General features: G+C 41.4%; 1 protein-coding gene and 1 pseudogene across 2 annotated transcripts; both read left to right on the top strand.

Annotated features, from left to right (window-relative positions):
- Nucleotides 1-366: 366 nt before the first annotated feature.
- SPESP1 (sperm equatorial segment protein 1) lies at nt 367-18965 on the top strand (the record flags this gene model as incomplete). The annotated part of the gene is made up of 2 exons (XM_081088196.1): nt 367-436; nt 17857-18965. The coding sequence occupies 2 exons, from the start codon at nt 367-369 to the stop codon at nt 18963-18965; spliced, it is 1179 nt and encodes a 392-aa protein (XP_080944322.1).
- On the top strand, nt 2740-4274 carry LOC308527795 (large ribosomal subunit protein uL4-like; annotated as a pseudogene). The gene is made up of 2 exons: nt 2740-3301; nt 3532-4274. The product of its transcript is annotated as a large ribosomal subunit protein uL4-like (transcript).
- Nucleotides 18966-20095: the final 1130 nt, after the last annotated feature.

Genomic DNA, 20095 nt, shown 5'->3' with positions numbered 1-20095 from the left:
ATGTTGTTGCAGTGGCCAGGTACTTGTCTCTTCCCACAGTTCCTTGCGGCTGGGACGTGCTTTAGGCGCTGTTACATGCCAGCTTCCCGAGGCTCTCACAGTCGCAAAGCTTCGCAGGCAGAGAGAGCATGCGTACCAGGGCAGCCAGGGCGTGGCATGGTCACGTGGCCAAGAGGGGGCGGTCCCAGACACTCCCGTCCGCCTCACACTGGCTGCAGCTGCGCTTGCGCGATGCAAACAACCGTTGCGGGGGCGTCCAGGGCCCTGAGTTAGGACCGTCGGCCGCCTACACCCTGCCCTTTGGCCCTGAAGTACCCGGCCTGGTGGCCCAGGACGTTCCCATCGCATGGCGGAGTGCTGCGGAAGATGCCCATGAAGTCCTTAGTCCTTCTAGTTGCGCTGTTGACATGGCCTTCGTTTGTAGCGGCGTATCCAAGTGAGTGACCGGCCTGAGGTTGCAGGATACTCCCAGGGGAACCTTCGGGGTCCCGCCGGAATTCCGGCTCTTTCCTTGGTCCCACATTCCTCCCAAACTTCACTATCCAGGGTCCTGGCCTCCGAGGCTGAGGTGTGTCCCTCCTCCCCTTCCTGCATGTTGCGAGGCCGGCCTGTCCACGCAGGGACCCAGGCAGTGGGTCCCAGACTGGACCCAGGATGCACCGGCGGGGCACATGGGGCACATGGACCTCCTTCCCCCGGCGGACACGGTCCTTGATGTTAACGCGGCCCCCTTCTGCCGGGGAGTCACTCCGCATGCGGTAAGGCAGGGTGCGCGAAGTGCAGCCAGGCCAAGGCGGCCTGTTTTGGTATGGCTGGCTAGCTAAGGATGGTTTTGACATTTTTAAGGGTGAATGTGAAATGTGATCTTTAGTGAAATGTGAAAAGTATGAAATTCCAATTTCATTGTTCATAAACAAAGTTTTATTGGAACATAGCTGCTTTCCCTTGTTATAACATCCGAGTGACAGTATGGCCTGCAAAGCTGAAAATATTTACAGAAAAAAAGTTTAACCCCTGTGGTAAAACATGGAGAACATGTGGATTGCAGACATAGGCCTGGGACACTTACCCCGTGTGCACACCTAAAAAGCATCCTCAGGAGTATAGCATTAAAAACCTTTGTTAAGAATTATAACTTAAGACCTGTCCCTCCCTAATAGCTGAAAATTAGTAAGGTGGTTACCTTGAGGCATTTAAATAGTGAAGTCCAGCGTCTGATAGCTGATATTCCAGATATGATTTGCTGCTTGTCCATCTAGTCTAACTATAATTCATTATAGCATTTTGTAATGTTGGGATTTGGTTTAACCAAATAAAATTTAATAGGGAGGTGTAAAGTACTAAAGTGCTTGCTAGTTATGCAGGCCTACATTTCATGCATAGTAGTGGCAAAAGTTCTGGATAAAGTGTCTTAGATAAGTTAGTCCATTAAATACTTGCACTTACGATTTTGAGTTGTTTTAAACAAAAGTATTTAAAAAATGTTCTTTGCTATAAATAAACAGAACATACTGAAAATGATAATTATCTTTTCTTGATATCTGATGGTCATTACTAACTAGCAGCCCAGTGCACGAAATTCATGCACGGGTGGAGGGGTGTCCCTCAGCCGGGCCTGCACCCTCTCCAACCTGGGACCCCTTGAGAGATGTCCGACTGCCAGTTTAGGCCCGATCCCACCATCCCTCTTGCAATCTGGACCACTGGCTCCTAACTGCTCACCTGCCTGCCTGCTTGATCACCCCTAAGCACTCTGCCTGCAGGTCTGCTTGCCCCCAATTGCCCCCCCTGCCAGCCTGATCACCCCCAACTGCCCTCCCCTTCTGGCCTGATGACCCCTAACTGCCTCTGCCTCAACCCTGCCACCATGGCTTTGTCCAGAAGGATATCAGGAAGGTCTCCTGGTCTAATTAGCATATTATTCTTTTATTAGTATATATATCAGTTACTGCATTTTGGTAGTTGTAGATCATTAGGTCACAACTAACATATATGGAGAGTTTAGATGACATTGTTACATATTGTACATTCTGGGACTGCTAAAATGTTAAAGGGACATCTTTAAGAAGAAAGAAATAAAGAAACATTAATATATAAATAATAAAATGGCAATAAATACTACTTATCAATAATCACTTTAAATGTAAATGGATTAAATGCTCCAATCAAGACAGGGTAGCTGAATGGATAAGAAAACAAGACCCATATATAGGTATCCAAAAAAAATGTGGGCACACACTTTGAATAATTACAAAGGCAGTGTTTATTAAAATACTGTACATTTCATTTTCAAAATTGAGCTATCAGCTGTTAGAGTGCATGTGTGTGTGTGTGTGTGTGTGTATACATACATATATATATATTTGGGACACTCTGTATATGCTGTCTATAAGACAAAAAAAAATCAAAAAAGATATAGCAGCCTTAATGACACATTAGATCAGATAGATTTAATTGGTATTTTTAGAGCATTATACCCAAAGCAGCAGAATATACATTCTTTTCAAGAATACATGGAACTTTTTTTAGGATAGACCACAAAACAAATTTTAATAAATTTAAGAAGATTGAAATCATATCAAGCATTTTCTCTGACCACAATAGTATGAAACTAGAAATCAATTACAAGAAAAAAAACTGGAAAACATGCAAACAAATGGAAGCTAAATGACATGTTACCAAACAACATATGGGTTGCCTTTTCCTGTGGGAGCCACTGGGTAGGGAGGAATGTGGCCTTCTCCTCTCCCCACCATGGCATGTGCTCATCCACTGATATCTGTGTACTCCAAAAAGGGGGAAACAGCTAGCAAAAATGTCACTTTGCCTGCTGTATTCAAGGCTCCCATTCAACCAGATATTATGAACTGTGTTCATAGCACCTTGTGCAAAAGCAATAGACAGCCCTATGCTGTCAGTGAATTGGCAGGTCACCAAACCAATGCTGAGTCCTGGGGTACTGGCAGAGCAAGTTGTGGGGTACTGGCAGAGCTGTGGCTCGAATTCTCAGAGTCCGAGGTGGTGGAACTCATCGCTCTGGCCAGGGTGCTTTTGGAAATATGTATCATGGGGGCCACATGTTTGCACCAACCAAAACCTGGCGCCGTCAGCACCACAGAGTAAACACAACACAGAAATGATATGCCATCTGCTCTGCCCCAGCTGTCTCGGCCTTACCAGCACTGGTCATGTCTAAAGGTCACTGTATTGAAGAAGTTCCTGAACTACTTTTGGTGGTTGAAATAAAGTTGAAGGCTACAAGAAAACCAAGGAGTCTGTTTTGCTTCTTAAGAAACTTAAGGCCACCCTAGCAGGTTTAGCTCAGTACATAGAGCATTGGCTTGCGGACTGAAGGGCCTAGGTTCAATTCTGGTCAAGGGCACATGCCTGGGTTGTAGGCTCCATCTCCAGTAGGGGGTGTGCACGAGACAGCCAATCAATGAGTCACTCTCATCATTGATGTTTCTATTTCTCCCTCTCCCTTCCTCTCTAAAATCAATAAAAATATATTTTTAAAAAATTAAACTTAAGGCCTGGAGTGATATAAAAAAGGTCTATGCCTCTCAGCGAATGAGAGCTGGCAAGGGCAAAATGAGAAACCATCATCATGTACAGCACAGGGGACCTTGCATCATCTATAATGAGGACAATGGTATCATCAAAGCCTTCAGAAACATCCCTGGAATTACTCTGCTTAATGTAGGCAAACTGAACATTTTGAAACTAGCTCCTGGAGGGATGTGGGCCGTTTCTGCATTTGGACTGAAAGTGCTTTCCACAAGTTAGATGAGCTGTATGGCACTTGGTATAAAGCTGCCTCCCTCAAGAGTAACTATAGCTTTCCCATGCACAGGATGCTCAATTCAGACCTTAGCAGAATCTTGAAAAGTCCAGAGATCCAAAGAGCCCTCTGAGCACCACGCAAGAAGATTCACTGCAGAGTCCTGAAGAAGAATTCACTGAAAAACCTGAGAATCATGTTGAAGCTAAACCCATATTCAAAAACCATGCGCTGGAACACCATTCTTTGCGAGGCCAAGAACCACAGGCTTTGGGTGGATAAAGCAGCAGCAGCGCTAGAAGCCAAATCAGGTGAGAAGGGGATTCCAGGCAAGAAGCCTGTGGTCGGGAAGAAAGGAAAGAAGGCTGTTGGCCTTAAGAAGCAGAAGAAGCCTTTGGTGGGGAAAAAGGCTGCAGCTACCAAGAAGCCAGCAGCTGAGAGGAAGCCCGCAGAAAAGAAACTCACCACAGAAGAAAAGAAGCCTGTGGCATAGACTTACATTTGTTTATTCCATAGCGGTCAAATCACTATGGACAGCTAATTTTGAATAAAAATATGATCAAAGGCAAAAAACAACAACACAACACAAAACAAAAAAACAACAAAACAATATATGGGTTAACAATAAGATCAAGGAAGAAATGAAAAGATATCTTGTGACAAATGAAAATGAACACAACTACCTAAAACCTATGGGACACAGCAAAAGCAGTCCTAAGAGGGAAATTCATAGCAATATAGGCCTACCTCAAGAAACAAGAAAAATCTCAATCTAACCTTATACCTAAAGGATCTAGAAAAAGGACAAAAAACAAATTACAAAGTGAATACAAGGAAGGTCAGAGTAGAAATAAACAAAATGGAGCCTAAAAAAATGTATACCAAAGATCAGTGAAACCAAGAGCTGGTTCTTTGAACAGATAAACAAGGTTAATAAGCCTTTAACCAGACTCATGAAGAAAAAGACTGGAAGGACTCATAAATAAAATTGGAAATAAAAGGGAAGAAGTAACAACTGACACCACAGGGGAAAAAAGGGGTAGTAAAATACTCATGTATATGCTACAATATAAATGACCTTAAAAACATACTAAGTAAAAGAAGCCAGTCACAAAAGAACACATATTGTATGATTTCATTTATTTGTAATGTATAGTATAGACAAATCCATAGAGACAAAAATAGATTAGTGGTTGCCTAGAGGGATAGGGGCAATTGGGAATGGATTTATTTTTGGGGGTGATGAAACTGTTTTAAACTTAGATTGTGGTGATAGTTGCACAATTGTGAATATACTAAAAATCATTGAATTGTATACTTTAAAATTTGATAAATTCTGAAGGTATATTAATATTGCTGAAGATTATAATTTACTTAAAATTATGTTAATTATTTTAAGTAAATTAAAAGTATATTACTTTAGAGATAAAATCCAATATAATAAATTAATAGGACTTAAACTTATGTGATCTAAATTTATACTAGGCCATTTAGTAAGGGCCAACTAGAAGAATGTGGGGGTTTTCTGAAAATTGGAACTATTTAACTACAATGTTTATGATGTTCTTTTAGATAAACTTTAGATTTAGAAATTTAGAAAAATATGGTTAAAGTTATATCCTTTATTATTATAAAAACTTTATTCCCGAAAATAAGAGAATTTTTTAAAAATATATTTTATTGATTTTTTACAGAGAGGAAGGGAGAGAGAGAGTTAGAAACATCGATGAGAGAGAAACATCGATCAGCTGCCTCCTGCACACCCCAAACTGGGGATGTGCCCGCAACCCAGGTACATGCCCCTGACCGGAACCGAACCCGGGACCCTTCAGTCCGCAGGCCGACGCTCTATCCACTGAGCCAAACCGGTTTCGGCGAGAATTTTTTTATTACCCAGATTTATCCCTTAATAAATATTGGAATGTTATCCCCAAACCCTGACCCCTCCCCCCCAAAAAGCCAAAACAAAGCAAAACAGATTTATTTTATTTTATTTTATTTTATTTTATTTATTAATCGTCACCTGAGGATATATTTTCTATTGAATTTTTTAGAGAGAGGGATGGAAGGAGAAAGGGGGGAGAGAGAGAGAGAGAGAGAGAGAGAGAGAGAGAGAGAGAGAAAGAGAGAGAGAAACATCGATGTGAGAGAGACACATTGATTGGTTGCTTCCTGCACATGCTTCTACCAGGGCCAGGATAGAGCTTACACAATTTTTTTTTTTACCTGTTCCTTAAGATAAATTACTGGAGGCACAATTAATTTACATATTTGCAAGCTTTTAGTTCATTCATGCAATCATTCATTTAACAATGCTTATAAAAATATATATATTTTTTATTGATTTCAGAGAGGAAGGGAGAGAGAGGTAGAAACATCAATGATATTTCTATTGATTTCAGAGAGGAAGGGAGAGAGAATCATTGATTGGCTGCCTCCTGCACACCCCCTACTGGGGATTGGGCCTGAAACCCTGGCATGTGCCCTGATTTGTAATCGAACCAGTCACTTACTGGTTCATAGATCAGTGCTCAACCACTGAGCTATGCTGGCCAGAGAAAGACTAATGAAGGATCTCTAGATCATAAGGGAAGTAAGAAAGTTACTTCCTTTATTAAGGAAGTAAACTATGCACATGACAATTTTAGGTTTATTGTTTAAAAAATATTATCTACTTGACTGACAAAATGAAAATTGTTTTTAACTTGTGTTTCTTTCATAAGCAGTGAATTTTAGCAAGTTTTCATGCTAATTGGCTTTTGTGTTATTCCTTATACCCTCTTCCTCCTTTAATTGGCCATTCTATGAGAAGGAAGTACATATTTTGAATGTATTGTTTGTTGGTTGGAATTTTATATTTCATTGCTCATTTTAAAATATGATTTTATTAATTTGTCTTTCATTTCTCTGTGAAGTTAGTTTATTTAAGTTATTGACTGTCGATTCCTACCAATACTTTCTAGTAAGAAAACATTAAATTTGGATCAGCTATTTTTAATATTTCCAAATACATACATCTTAATATAGGTTAGGGGTGGGCAACCTTTTTGTAAGTGCATGCCAAAACCAGCAAAATCTCTGACTCAAAATTCTTCTGCGTGCCAACCCTAATTTTTTGAGAACATGTTACGCCTACTTTATATCTCATAAGGTATACGTACGTGAAGAACCTTGAAGAAATAATAAAATTCATTTGAGCGACAAAAACACAGTATATGATGATGAAAAATACATTTATTTTTTGATGTACACATGTACACTGATAGTCCGACAGAAAACTTTATGACTCCGTTTGATATTATCAGTAGGACTTTTGCTGCTGTATCACTGATGACAGAGATTTTACATCAGGTTTATATTTCGTGAGCTTCAGAGATACACACGAGCTACTACTTTCATCCGTCAGGCTACTCCTATTACGAGACTTAACAAAATTCATCACTGAGAACAAAGATTCACAAGCATATGTGGATGAAAACATGGAGAGTAACGCTGTTGCAAAGGTTTTTAAACAGAAAAAATTTTCTGGAATGGCATTCCAAGTCCTCAATAGTCGTTTTCAACACTATTGAAATTGCTCTTCCCCTCTCTCGTCAATCCATGTCTGTGGTCTTTAAGATAACTTATTATGTAAAATTATTTATTTATCTAAGATGCACCTACACTGAATTTATCTGAAAAATAAAAAAGTCAAAATTAAGAAAAAAATTGTAAATGGAAGATTATAAGAGAGGGTTTCGCGTGCCAGCAAAAGTTATTGGCGTGCCATGTTTGGCACGCATGCCAGGGGTTGCCCACCCCTGATATAGGGTGTCTCAAAAATGTATACACCTATTAAAGGTATGCATTTTAGTCCAGTTGTCAGGAGAGCAAACTTTTGTATATTTTAACAAACTTATTTCATTTATTTATTTTACTTTAATATTTACATTTTATTAATATTAATCAAAATATTTATATTTTAGTATTTATTATCAATACATATATATAAAGCTAGCAACTAGAATGCCATAACGACCATAACGACCGGTCGCAATGACACCCACTGTGGCCAGTGAACTTGCCCGATTGGGAAGCTGGGCCAGCGGCCAACCTCCTGCAGACCCCCCCCCAAGCCAGCCCCACCCCCAATGGGCCCCTACCATCCCAATCAGCCCCCCCCCCACTCCAATCAAGGGCAAGCCAGCTGGCCAACCACCCATGGCTCCTCTCCCAGGCCCCTGGCCACTGATGGGCCCCTGCAACCCACTCGGGGGTGGGGCCCGCTGGCCAATCGCCCATAGCCCCTCCCCCCAGCTAGCTCAGCCCTGATGGGCCCTGATCGGGGTGGGCCGGCCAGACTCCACCCGTGCACAAATTCGTGCACTGGGCCTCTAGTTTATAGGTTAACAATCAACCACTGAGCCACATGGGCTAGGCCTCCCAGACAGTTTTATCATCATACTTCTCTTTTGCCAGCATCCTTGTGGCATCTTTATATGGCAACATTGTGTAGTTACTTATGTGTACCTGCTTTGAAGTGAAACAACATATTTTTGAATCCCATTCTTACCACTTTCAAGTGGAATATAATTTTAGGCAAATTACTTGTTCTTTCTAAATATCCTCCTTTTTTCTCTTTATAAAGGTACATTTAAAGCCCTTAATATAGTGCCTGGCACATAGCAGTTGCTCAGTCAGAACTGTTACGGTCTTTCAATCAGTATTTTCTAATTTCCCCTTCAGAATTCATACCACTTTGTTTCTACAGTTGTTTGATCATTTTGTTTACTTCCCTATTATTTGTCATGTGCATAATTCTTCATGGTCTATTTCAAGAAGAGAAGTGCTCAGCTATAACTTCCATATCTGTGATTCTTGCTAACCTCAAGCCTGCTTAGCAGGTAGCCATCCTGTTAACTAGAGGCACAGGAAAGCAGCATTGTGGTTTTTCAAGATGGAAGAGATTCTTATTTAGCCATGTTCTGAGACATTGCTATGTTTGGTTGGATCACTAACTGGTAAAATAGAAGGAATATAATAACACAAGGGCAAACAACAAATATTCCAAGTTTAATAACACAACTCCTAGCAGAGTGGCGTGGTCTTTGTAAGAATTTGAAGTTTGTTCATCCCTCTAAGCACCTCCTAAAAAATGGGATAAAGCAGGTTTTCAGTGGCCAGCGCAGTTTGGAGGGATATTGAGGCTTGACTATCTTTTATTACCTTGCCTGCAAAGATTTTTATAGAGATCAGGTTGATTTGCAAGAGCAGCTCTGGTTACTAGAACTGACAAGGTCTATATCAAACATACAGATATTTTAGGGGACAAAAGTAGGAGGTGGGAGGTGTGGGGGGAAGGGATGGATTTAACAACAGAACAATGTAGAGACAAAGGGTACATGAAGAAGGGAGGAAAAACAAGGTAGGAGGTAGAGTGCTAGATTGATAGGCAGCATGAATAGGCTTGTTAGTGTTGCCTGAGTACAGTATAAAGGGATAATGAGTATTGCAGGTGGTTTTTCCCTTTTAAAAATCAACTAGCAGTATCTCCTTTTTCTGTCCTTTGACAATCTAATTCATCTAATAGTAGCCTGGGTATCCTATTTACTACTATGAGAAGAGATAAGTTAAATGATTAAACATTGAAAGGGAGGGAGGAGCAGGGGAAGAGAGAGAAAACATCAACAGGGCTGGGGATTGAACCAGCTATACACACTCTTGACGGAATGGAACCTGGGACCCTTCATTATGCGGGCTGATGCTCCAACCACTGAGCCAAACCAGGCAAGGCTGGAAATGTCTTCTTAAAAGCATTTAAGCTTTTGTTGCTTGCAGACTTTAGATTTGCTTATGAATAGTTGCTCAGAATAGATTTTTTCCAAAATTGATTTTTAAAAATTTTTTATTTTGGAAAAAATTCAATAAATACACAAACAGAAAGAATGGCATAATAAATCTCCATATATCTATAACCAGCTTCAACTATTATTAACCCATAATTAATCTTGTTTCATTTATACCTCCACCCACATTTCCCTCCCTCACCTCCCCAACTTCGCAGGCTTGGATTATTTAGAAGGAAATTCCAGACATCATATAATTTTATAAGTAAATGCTTCAACATGTAGAACTAAAATATAAGTACTTAAAAACACAACAATGTGAATTTCATACCTAAAAAGATAATTATCCTTTAATATTATAAAATATTTGGTTAGTGTTGAAATTTTCCTAATTCTCTCTCTCTTTTCCAGTTTGATTGCATTGGGATTCAAATAAGATTCATACGTGTAATTTGTTGATATGTCCATTAATTCCCCCCCCCCTTTTTTTTAATATGCCTCAGGCATGAAACAGCTCTGGCCACCGACACAGACATCAAGCTAGGATGAACTAAGGACTGTACATCTGCTTTGCCCCTGATTGATATAAGAGCAATACCACCAATCAGATGTTTCCTTGCCCATTGCCAGGGGGTCATTAATTTCCTTTTAACCTATAGTTCTTCCTTCATCTTTATATTACCCCTGGTATGTAAGTGTTGAAGAAATTGGATCATATACCCTGTAGTTTGCTGCAATCTAAATTTTGCTGATTACATATCCATGGTGTACCAGGGTCCAGCCCCAGCGGGCCAGGGGTTCCCAAAGGTGTGGACGAGTCGGCGAAGAATGATTTATATGGAGACAGCGTTCAGATGATCAGCATAGCTCTCTTTAGTCTCCGTGGATCTTCCTGTGCCTGGCTGAGGCCACAGAGAAAGATCCAGAGGCAAGCTGAGCCTTTATTTTATAGTCAGAGGTAAACAAGGTAGTGGTTACCATAGTTACCCTGTTCTTGTGAGTTTCACTTGTTTTGGCAGCACTTCCTGCTACTCCCTCAGCCCATTAGCTTCCCAGATAAGATCTAGGTAGCTTATAAGGTCAAGCCTAATTATGCTAAGAGGACTGTGCCCTCTAAACTGGGACTTGTTTGTGACTTTGCCAACAGGTCAGTCCGAGGCTTAACCCTATAGCCGCGCCCCACAGTGGTGTAGTTTATGTTTTCCTTTGTTGTCCCATGTATTGTCTGCATATTGTTAGTTAGATCTAGAGGTCCTGTTAGATTCAAATTTGACCTTTTTTGCAAGACTGCTACATTGAAGGTTTATATTCTTTCATGAGGATGCATATCTAATTTTGTACCTTTTTGTGATATCATTAATATTGATAATCATTGAAAATGATCATATTCTAGTTATAAATGGCTTCTTGGTTTATTATTTGGAATAATTTATAAATTGAAACTTTTTTCATCTTGAGCTATATTTCAGTATGCAGTTCGGTCTATTTCTGTATTTTCTGTTCTGTTCCATTCATCTATTCATATGCAGTGCTAAATTATTTTTATAATAGAGGCTTTATACTGTATTTTAATATCTAATAAGGGGTAGCTCCTGTTTTTCTGGCTATTCTTACTCATTTGTTCTCCAAATGAACTTCATAATCCATTTGTTCTGTCTTCAGAAAATAACTACTGATATTAGGAGCATATTAAATGTATGGCCCTGGCTGGTTTGGCTCAGTGGATGGAGCAACAGCCTGCGAATTGCGGGCTCGATCTTCAGTAGGCGGCATGCAGGAGGCAGCCAATCAATGATTCTCTCTCATCATTGATGTTTCTCTCTCTCCCTCTCCCTTCCTTTCTGAAATAAATAAAAAAAGTGACATCTAAGCGTCATTATGATATTGAATCTTTTTGTCTGAGTACATGGTTTATTGTTGGTAAATGTTTCCCTCCACGTCCCGCGTGGTTCAGGGTTCAGGGCCTCGAAGAGGAGCCGCACACAAATGAAAGAGAAAAGACACGAGATAATTTGGAAATACTGGGGGGCCAGGCGGGCAAGTCCAACTCAAGGAGAAGGACTTCCACTGGTGCTCAGGCCGCATCAACCTTTTATAGTCACAGGTAAACAAGGTAGTGGTTACCATAGTTACACAGTTCTTGTGAGTTTCACTTGTTTTGACCATAGTTACACTTCCTGCACTTCCCTCAGCCCATTAGCTTCCCAGATAAGATCTAGGGAGTGTTATAAGGTCAAGCCTAATTATGCTAAGAGGACTGTGCCCTCTAAGCTGGGTCTTGTTTGTGACTTTGCCAACAGGTCAGTCCGAGGCTTAACCCTATATCGGTTCCCCACAGTTTATCTTTCTATTTGTAGAAGTTTGCATTATGCCTTTTAGATTTTATTATATTCTTGTGTCCGTTTTCTGAGGTTGTTATAACAAATTACCAACAGAAACTTATTCTAGAAACTTACTAGAGGCCTGGGTCTAAAATCAGTTTCACTGAGCTAGAATCAAGTTGTAGGGCAAAGCTGTGCTCCTTCTGAAAGCTCTGAGAGCCAATATTTTTATTGCCTCTTTCAGCTACTGGTGGCTGCCAGAATTCTTTGTCTTGTGGCCACACTAATCTCTGCCACCTCTTCCATATTACCACCTTGTCTCTGTGTGTAGCATCTCTTTCTCCATCTCTATCTTATAAAAACATTTGTGACTATATTTAGGATAATCCCCTTTGGCAAGACCCTTAATTCAATCATATATGCAAATACCCCTTTTCCATATAAAGTAACATTTACAGGTTCCAGGGATTAGAGCCTGATCTCCGTATGTATCTATTCAGCCTAGAATAATTCCTCATATAGATTTTGGGCATGTCCTTTTAACTTTATTATTAGATTTAAATTTTTTTTTTTGTTTTCAAAATAGCATCTTCCCTCTCATTTTATCTTGTAACTGGTTTATATTTGTAGTAGAGGCCCAGTGCACAAGATTCATGCACCCAGGGGGTCCCTCAGCCTAGTCTGCACCCTCTCGCAGTTTGGGAGCCCTCGGGGGATGTCCGACAGTCAGACATCCTCAGCACTACCGTGGCCGCTGCTGTGCTCGCCAGCCATGAACCCAGCTTCTGGCTGAGTGGTGCTTCCCCTGTGGGAGCACACTGACCACCAGGGGGCATCTCCTGCATTGAGCGTCTGCCCCCTGGTGGTGCGCATTATAGCACCAGTCATTCTGCCATTCGGTCGATTTGCATATTAGCCTTTTATTATATAGGACTAGACGCCCGGTGCACAAAAATTTGTGCACTCGGGGGGGGGGGAGGGTCCCTCAGCCCGGCCTGTGCCCTCTCGCAGTCTGGGACCCCTCGGGGGATGTCTACCTGCTGGCTTAGGCCTGCTCCCTGGGGGATTGGGCCTAAGCTGGCAGTCAGACATCCCTCTGGCAGCCCGGGAGCCCTCGGGGGATGTCCACTTGCCAGCGGGGAGCAGTCCTAAGCTGCAATCAGACATCCTTAGTCCTGCTGAGGAGGCAGGAGAGGCTCCCACCACCACCACTGTACTGGCAGCCGTCAGCCTGGCTTTTGGCTGAGCAGAGCTCCCCCATGTGGGAGCACAGTGACCACTATAGGGGGGCATCTCCTGCATTGAGCATCTGCCCCCTGGTGGTCAGTGTGTGTCATAGTGACCAGTCATTCCAGTCGTTCTGCTGTTAGGGTCAATTTGCATATTACCCTTTTATTATATAAGATAAGAGGCCTGGTGCACGGGTGGGGGCCGGCTGGTTTGCCCTGATGGGTGTTCCGGATCAGGGTGGGGGTCCTGCTGGGGTGCCTGGCCAGCCTGGGTGAGGGGCTGAGGGCCATTTTCAGACTGGCCACATGCCCCTTTAGGGTGGGGGTCCCTGCTGGAGTGCCTGGCCAGCCTGGGTGAGGGGCTGAGGGCCATTTCAGGTTTGCCACACCCCCTTCAGGGAGGGGGTCCTGCTGGGGTATCTGGCCAGCCTGGGTGAGTGGCTGATGGCTGTTTGCAGGCTAGCCAAGCCCCCCAGCGCGGACCCTCACCCCATGAGGGTGTGGCCAGCCTGGGTGAGGGGCTGATGGCTGTTTGCAGGCTAGCCACAGCCCCTTCAGGTTGGGGGTCCCCCTGGGGTGCCTGGCCAGCCTGTGTGAGGGACTGATGGCTGTTTGCAGGCTGGCCACAGCCTCTTCAGGGTTGGGGTCCCCACTGGGGTGCCTGTCCAGTCTGGGTGAAGGTCTGTCTGAGGGCTGTTTACAGGCTGACCACACCCCCTTCAGGGTAGGGGGTCCTGCTGGGGTGCCTGGCCAGTCTGGGTGAGTGGCTGATGGCTGTTTGCAGTCTAGCAAAGCCCCTCAGCGGGGACCCTCACCCCATGAGGGTATGGCCAGCCTGGGTGAGTGGCTGATGGCTGTTTGCAGGCTGGCCAAGCCCGCCAGCAGGGACTCTCACCCCATGAGGGTGTGGCCATCCCTGGTGAGGGGCTGATGGCTGTTTGCAGGCTGGCCACGGCCCCCAGCCACCCACACTCCCAGTGGAGGCTGGCTGGAAGCAGGTATCTGGGATTTATTTATCTTCTATAATTGAAACTTTGTTGTCTTGAGCAGAGGCCACAGCTGGCCAGGGCAGGCAGGAAGCTTGGCTTCCTCCATTGCTGGGGCAACCAAGCCTCCTGCTCGCTCCAGCTTCGTGGCTGCCGGCCGCCATCTTGGTTGGGTTAATTTGCATATAGTTGCTCTGATTGGCTGGTGGGCGTGGCTTGGGCATAGCGGTGGTGCGGTCAATTTGCATGTTTCCCTTTTATTAGATGTTGGTTTTTATATATTGATTTTCTAATTTGCTACTTTATTACATTCTGTTATTCTTTGTAATAGTTTTTCAGTTGATTCTTTTATGTGATCTGGATGTATAATTATCCTATATAATAAAAGTGTAATATGCAAATCGACCGAACAACAGAACGACCATCTGGACAACCATCTGGGACCAAGCAATGACACCCACTGGTGCCAGGTCAGCCAAGGTGGGTGCAATGTGATTGGTGAGGCGCCTGGCCATCTCCCCATGATCACCCTGCAGAGGGAGGCCCAGGCCACCGGCTGATGGGTGGGCGGGGCCTCCCTTTGCGAGAGAAGCCTGGGTCCCGGGTGCTGGAGGGAAACCGGTGCCGGCAGCCAGGGTAAGGAAGGCCTACTCTTGCGCATGAATTTCTACATATAAAGATAATTTTGCCTTTTTCTTCTGAATTCTCATGCTTCCATTCCTTTCCTCTGTCTTATTACATTGACTAATACCTCCACACCCTGTTATATAGTAATGGAGATATTAGTATCCTGACCTTGTTCCTGTCTTTAGGGGAACAGCTTCCCTGTGTTTTACCAAATAGGAAACAAAACATGTTTTTAATGTTCTTTTTAGGGACTTGAGTTTATACTTTAAAATTAGAAGTGTAAGCAGTTACCTTTATAGAGAATATTATTATCTTAAATAGTGCTCTGTAGCTTTTGAAGTATTTTTAAATATTTAATTTATTTGGTTCTGTGAGAGAAAAGGGCAAATCTAGCATTTTAATTTTATAGTTTGGAGAAAGTAAGTAATTGCTGTAGGTCATGATGTTAGAAAGTGGTAGAGCCACGCCAGAATCCAAGACTTGCTTTTTTTCTTTTTTACTGCACTCAAGGCTACATACTTACTTTTTCTTCAGGAGACTCTAGATTTAGGACAATGCTTTTTATACATATGAGAATATATAAATAAGTTATTTCATTTTTTAAAATGTAACTTTTAGTGGTTTATTAAGTGTGTGTGCCGGTGTGTGTGTGGGTTTTTTTTTGAGAGTAAAACATCCTATATAATAAAAACTTAATATGCAAATTGACCAAATGGCAGAACGATGATCGGTTGGCGGGGGGCGAGGCCAGCAAGCGGGCAGCGCTAGGCCAACCAAGATGGGTGCCAGCGGGCAGAGGGAGGGGATGGTGATCGCGGGGGGCGTTGGTGGCGACTGGTGGTGGCGGAGGAGCAATTGGGGGGTGGGGCCGGTCGCTTGCCTGCTGGCGCCGTCTCCTGATCGGCCTGCTTGTTGCCACCCACAGAGGGAGGCCACCAGAGGTGGGGTGATGGGAGGCCGGGTCCTGAACTGCCCCCTGGTGGTCAGTGTGCTTCCACAGGGGGAGCACTGCTCAGCCACAAGCCGGACTGATGGCTGGCAAGCACAGCAGCGGTGGTGGGAGCCTCTCCCGCCTCTACAGCAGCACTAAGGATGTCCAGCAGGGAGCAGGCCTAAGCCGTCAGTTGGACATCCCCTGAGGGCTCCCGGACTGCGAGAGGGCACAGGCCAGGCTGAGGGACCCCACCAGGCCTCTCGTTATAGATAAGTCTAAAGTCCTCTTTAATGACCAAATTCAGTCTCATTTCCTCTCCTCAGAAACAAGTACCCACATGAGTTTGGTATGTTACCCTTCTGTTCATTTTTTAAAAAATCCGTAATTCACAGACAAAATGTATGGTACTATGTTAGTGATTAAAGAGAATACCAAAATCTACCTTATGTTCTGTATCTTCCCCTTTTTTACCCACCATCATTATATGGATCTTGGAGTATGCAAGGCTTTTCTCAGCATGACATAAAATGTAGAATCCACTTTTAGAATCTAGATCTCCAGTCTAGTATCTTCCCACTATCATATTGCCTCACTAAACTGTTTTCATTAAGACTTTTTAAATTTAGAAATATGCTTTCAATTTTGATTAAACTTCATCATGATAGTGGCAAAATCTATTCAAAACTACATGCAATATAAAGTTCCAACACTTAAAATTTAAAACTCCTGACTAGGAGTAGGGAAGTTGGGCAGAATTTGAGAATATCTTATTCAGTAGTAGTTTTTGTTTTCCACATTGGAAATGAGAGGCTTCACCACTCAGATGCTGCAAAATACCAGTATAAATAACACTTAAAATTTAAAACTCCTGACTAGGAGTAGGGAAGTTGGGCAGAATTTGAGAATATCTTATTCAGTAGTAGTTTTTGTTTTCCACATTGGAAATGAGAGGCTTCACCACTCAGATGCTGCAAAATACCAGTATAAATAGAACTGTCATTTTTGTTTTAAGTATGAAATATTGATGGTTTAGACAGAAATCTGCAAACTTTTCTGTAAAGGGCCAAGTAGTATTTTCAGCTTCTCAGGCCATGTGGTTTCTGTTGCAACTATTCAACTCTGCTGTTGGAGCCAAAAGCAACTACCCTATATAATAAAAAGCCTAATATGCAAATTGTCCCCTCAACTAGGAGTTCCACGGGAGTTCGACTAGGGGGCGGGGCCAGCCAGCGAACCGCCCACAGCCCCTACCCCTGGCTGGCCCCACCCCTGACCAGCCTCTCCCACCCCAATCTGGGCAGGCCGGCCGGACCCCACCTGTGGATGAATTTGTGCACCAGGCCTCTGGTAGATAATAAAGAAACAAATGGGTAAGACTGGCTGGTTCCAATAAAACTTTATTTACAAAAAAAACAAAAAACAGTTGGGTGGGATGACCCACAGGCTATAGTTAGATCATTTTTGGTTTGAAGGCAGTGGTGTACTGGTAAATGTTTAACTGGCTTTTTGGAAAGAAGGGTAAGTCCTGATTTACAGCATTTGCCCCATCATGGCTGATTTCAAGCTACCTACTTGACATCACTGAACAGAAAGGTAGAAAGAGATCTATAGTAGCACACCATTATATAGCGTTTCTACCATACAGATAACCTAGATGTAAATAACTTCAGGAACATAGATAATAAGGAAGTGATGAGTTTGAATATTTATTTTCTTTTCAATACAATTTATTTAAATGAAAATTCAGATCATTTAATTATGAACAATGTCTATATGCAATATCTGGCTCACAAAGTTTCTAAAATTTAACAGTTGGCTCTGGTGAGTCAGTATGAATCTAATTCAGCACACCACTGTGTTGGAGGACATAATCACGAATTTTGTTTTAATAAGTTACCTACTGAATCATAAGTTATATGTGAGAGTAATAGCAAAAAGAATTGTGTTAGTATGCACTGATCTTGCTCATTTGTTTTAAATAAGAATCTGAAAGAATAATTTTAAGTGAGAGTTGACTGTCAGATACGCTTTATTCCTTGGTTCTTTAACTTTCAAGTGATAGCATATGAAGTAAATATGGGCCAGTAGATTTTGTCACTATATCATATATGATAATAAATGTTACTTATTATTTGATTTTTTTCCCCCTTAAGGAATAACTGTGACACCTGATGAAGAAAAAAACTTGAATCATTATGTACAAGTTTTACAGAATCTAGTATTAAGTGTTCCCACTAGGGAGCCAGGCCAAGAGAAAATATCAAAGTCTCCAAATAACGTTTATTCTATGAAACCGAAGTCTTCAAATAACGTTTATTCTGTGAAACCGAAGTCTTCAAATAACGTTTATTCTATGAAACCGAAGTCTTCAAATAACGTTTATTCTATGAGACCAAAGGTATCACAATTTAAGGAGCTAATTTCACATGACAAAGCTTCAACTGAGAATGATATTTTAAGCGACCCTATCAGTGATAAAGCTACACCTTTCCCTACTAGAGACTTCCAACCTGAAATAAGGAGGAACAAACGTACTAAAAGTACACCATTCTGGTCAATTAAACCAAATAATATTTCTGTTATTTTAAGTTCAAAAGTACCTTATATTGAAAGAGAAGAGCCAGAGCCAGAGCCAGAGCCAGAGCCAGAGTCGGAGCCAGAGCCACAATTTAGAGCACCAATGTTATGGCCAAATGTTACTGAATTACCTCCAAGTCCTTCAAGTAGGAGCACTGACTGGGATACCACCACAGAACTAGAAGATGTTCCTCAGCTCTCAGGGGAATATGAAATACCAATTTATGAAAGTCAACCACTAACTTTGAGTAATGAAGAAATTTTGGATAAAATATCAGATATTCGTTCAGAAGTACAACATGTACCTCTTGTTGAGAGCCTCAAGCCAGAATATAGAGAGGACATTCGAGCCTCTAGAGAGAACCTAAAACGAAGCCTTGCTTTAGCAGAAGCAGCAGAACACAGATTACAAAAAATGTATAAATCCCAGCTATTACCAGTAGGACGCAGCAGTTTTCCAAGTGATGACATTGAAACTATTATTAACATGCTGTATAATTCTAGATCTAAGTTATCTCAATATTTAGATATTAAATATGTTCCATTAGAGATGAGACAGAAAGCTACTACAGTAATCCATATATTGAAAAACAGATTATGTGTAAATCAACTACAAACTCAAAACCTTATTAGGAAGTTATTAAACAATAATATAAAAATTTTAAGCCTACTTGATGTTCCATAACAAAGGTGATCTAAGAAAACTGTCATTAACTGGCATTCATTAACAGGAGAAATAAGCATACTAGTGATTCAAAAGTTGTATAAAATAATTTCTATTGTAGTTCAATGTGCTAACATCTTTACATGTCATATGTTATGAACATTTTTCGTATGCACTAATATGCCTAAAAATTTAAAATAAAAGTTTGGTTCAGGAGTTTGTAGTTTTCTTTCATTAATTTATTTTTAAAATTATGAAGATCTAATCTTTAAAATATTTAAGCTTTGATTTTCTTGAATAAATTAAATTCACCCATTAAATAAGAGTTAAGGGCTGTGCAATCTATATATGTAGCTTGTTTTAAATGAGTGCATATAAATGTAAATGTTTAGGGTATATAGTCTCTATTACTCTTGAGAGAATCTGTGTTTTCTGTCTGAATAGCATAGAAAAGTAGAGCTTGTATCAGAACTACTTGTATTTGAATATGTGTGTGCCTCCTTTGAAAAGTGGATGATACATTAAGATACCTCTTTGTCTTTCTTGGTAAGTACTTTTGGATTATCAGTGAGGGACTGTAAACAGAATTGGTAGTAGAGTTGTTCTCACTTATTTCCTCCTTTGTTTGTTTATATATGTGTACATTGAAGCTTTGCAAATCTTTTATTTGGGAGTATGACTAACATCATTAAAGTTAACTGTGTAATATTGTAATTATGGTGAAGGTAATTCTGTTTTATAATTAGATCAGTATTTAAATTTATTTACTTATTCATCAATCCAGTCATTATTAGTTTAATAAAGATAAAATGACCTTTTACTATGTAACGGAAAAAATAGCAGGCTTTTCGGATATAATAATAAGATCTAGTTTCTTCTCTCTTTGAGATTATATCATAGCAGGATAGCAGAAAGACAGACACTAAAAAATAACTTTAACATTATTTAAATTTCAGTTCTGACAAGTTGTTATGAAGGTGTGAGAAATCTGACTGCATCTAGACCAAGAATAATGGAAAAGCTACCTTGAGAAGGTAGCATTTAGATGAGACCTAAAGGATGACAGTGTGTAGGGGGAAGGGGGCATTCCAGGCAGAGGAACCAGCATGTGTGAAAGTTCTGGGTTGAACATGAATATGGCAAATTCAAGA

The sequence above is a fragment of the Myotis nattereri genome (genome assembly GCF_964212035.1).
Source record: "Myotis nattereri genome assembly, chromosome: 1".
Classification (NCBI taxonomy): Eukaryota; Metazoa; Chordata; class Mammalia; order Chiroptera; family Vespertilionidae; genus Myotis; species Myotis nattereri.
Note: the sequence above shows the minus strand (reverse complement) of the source record. Positions and strands in the feature narration are given on the sequence as shown.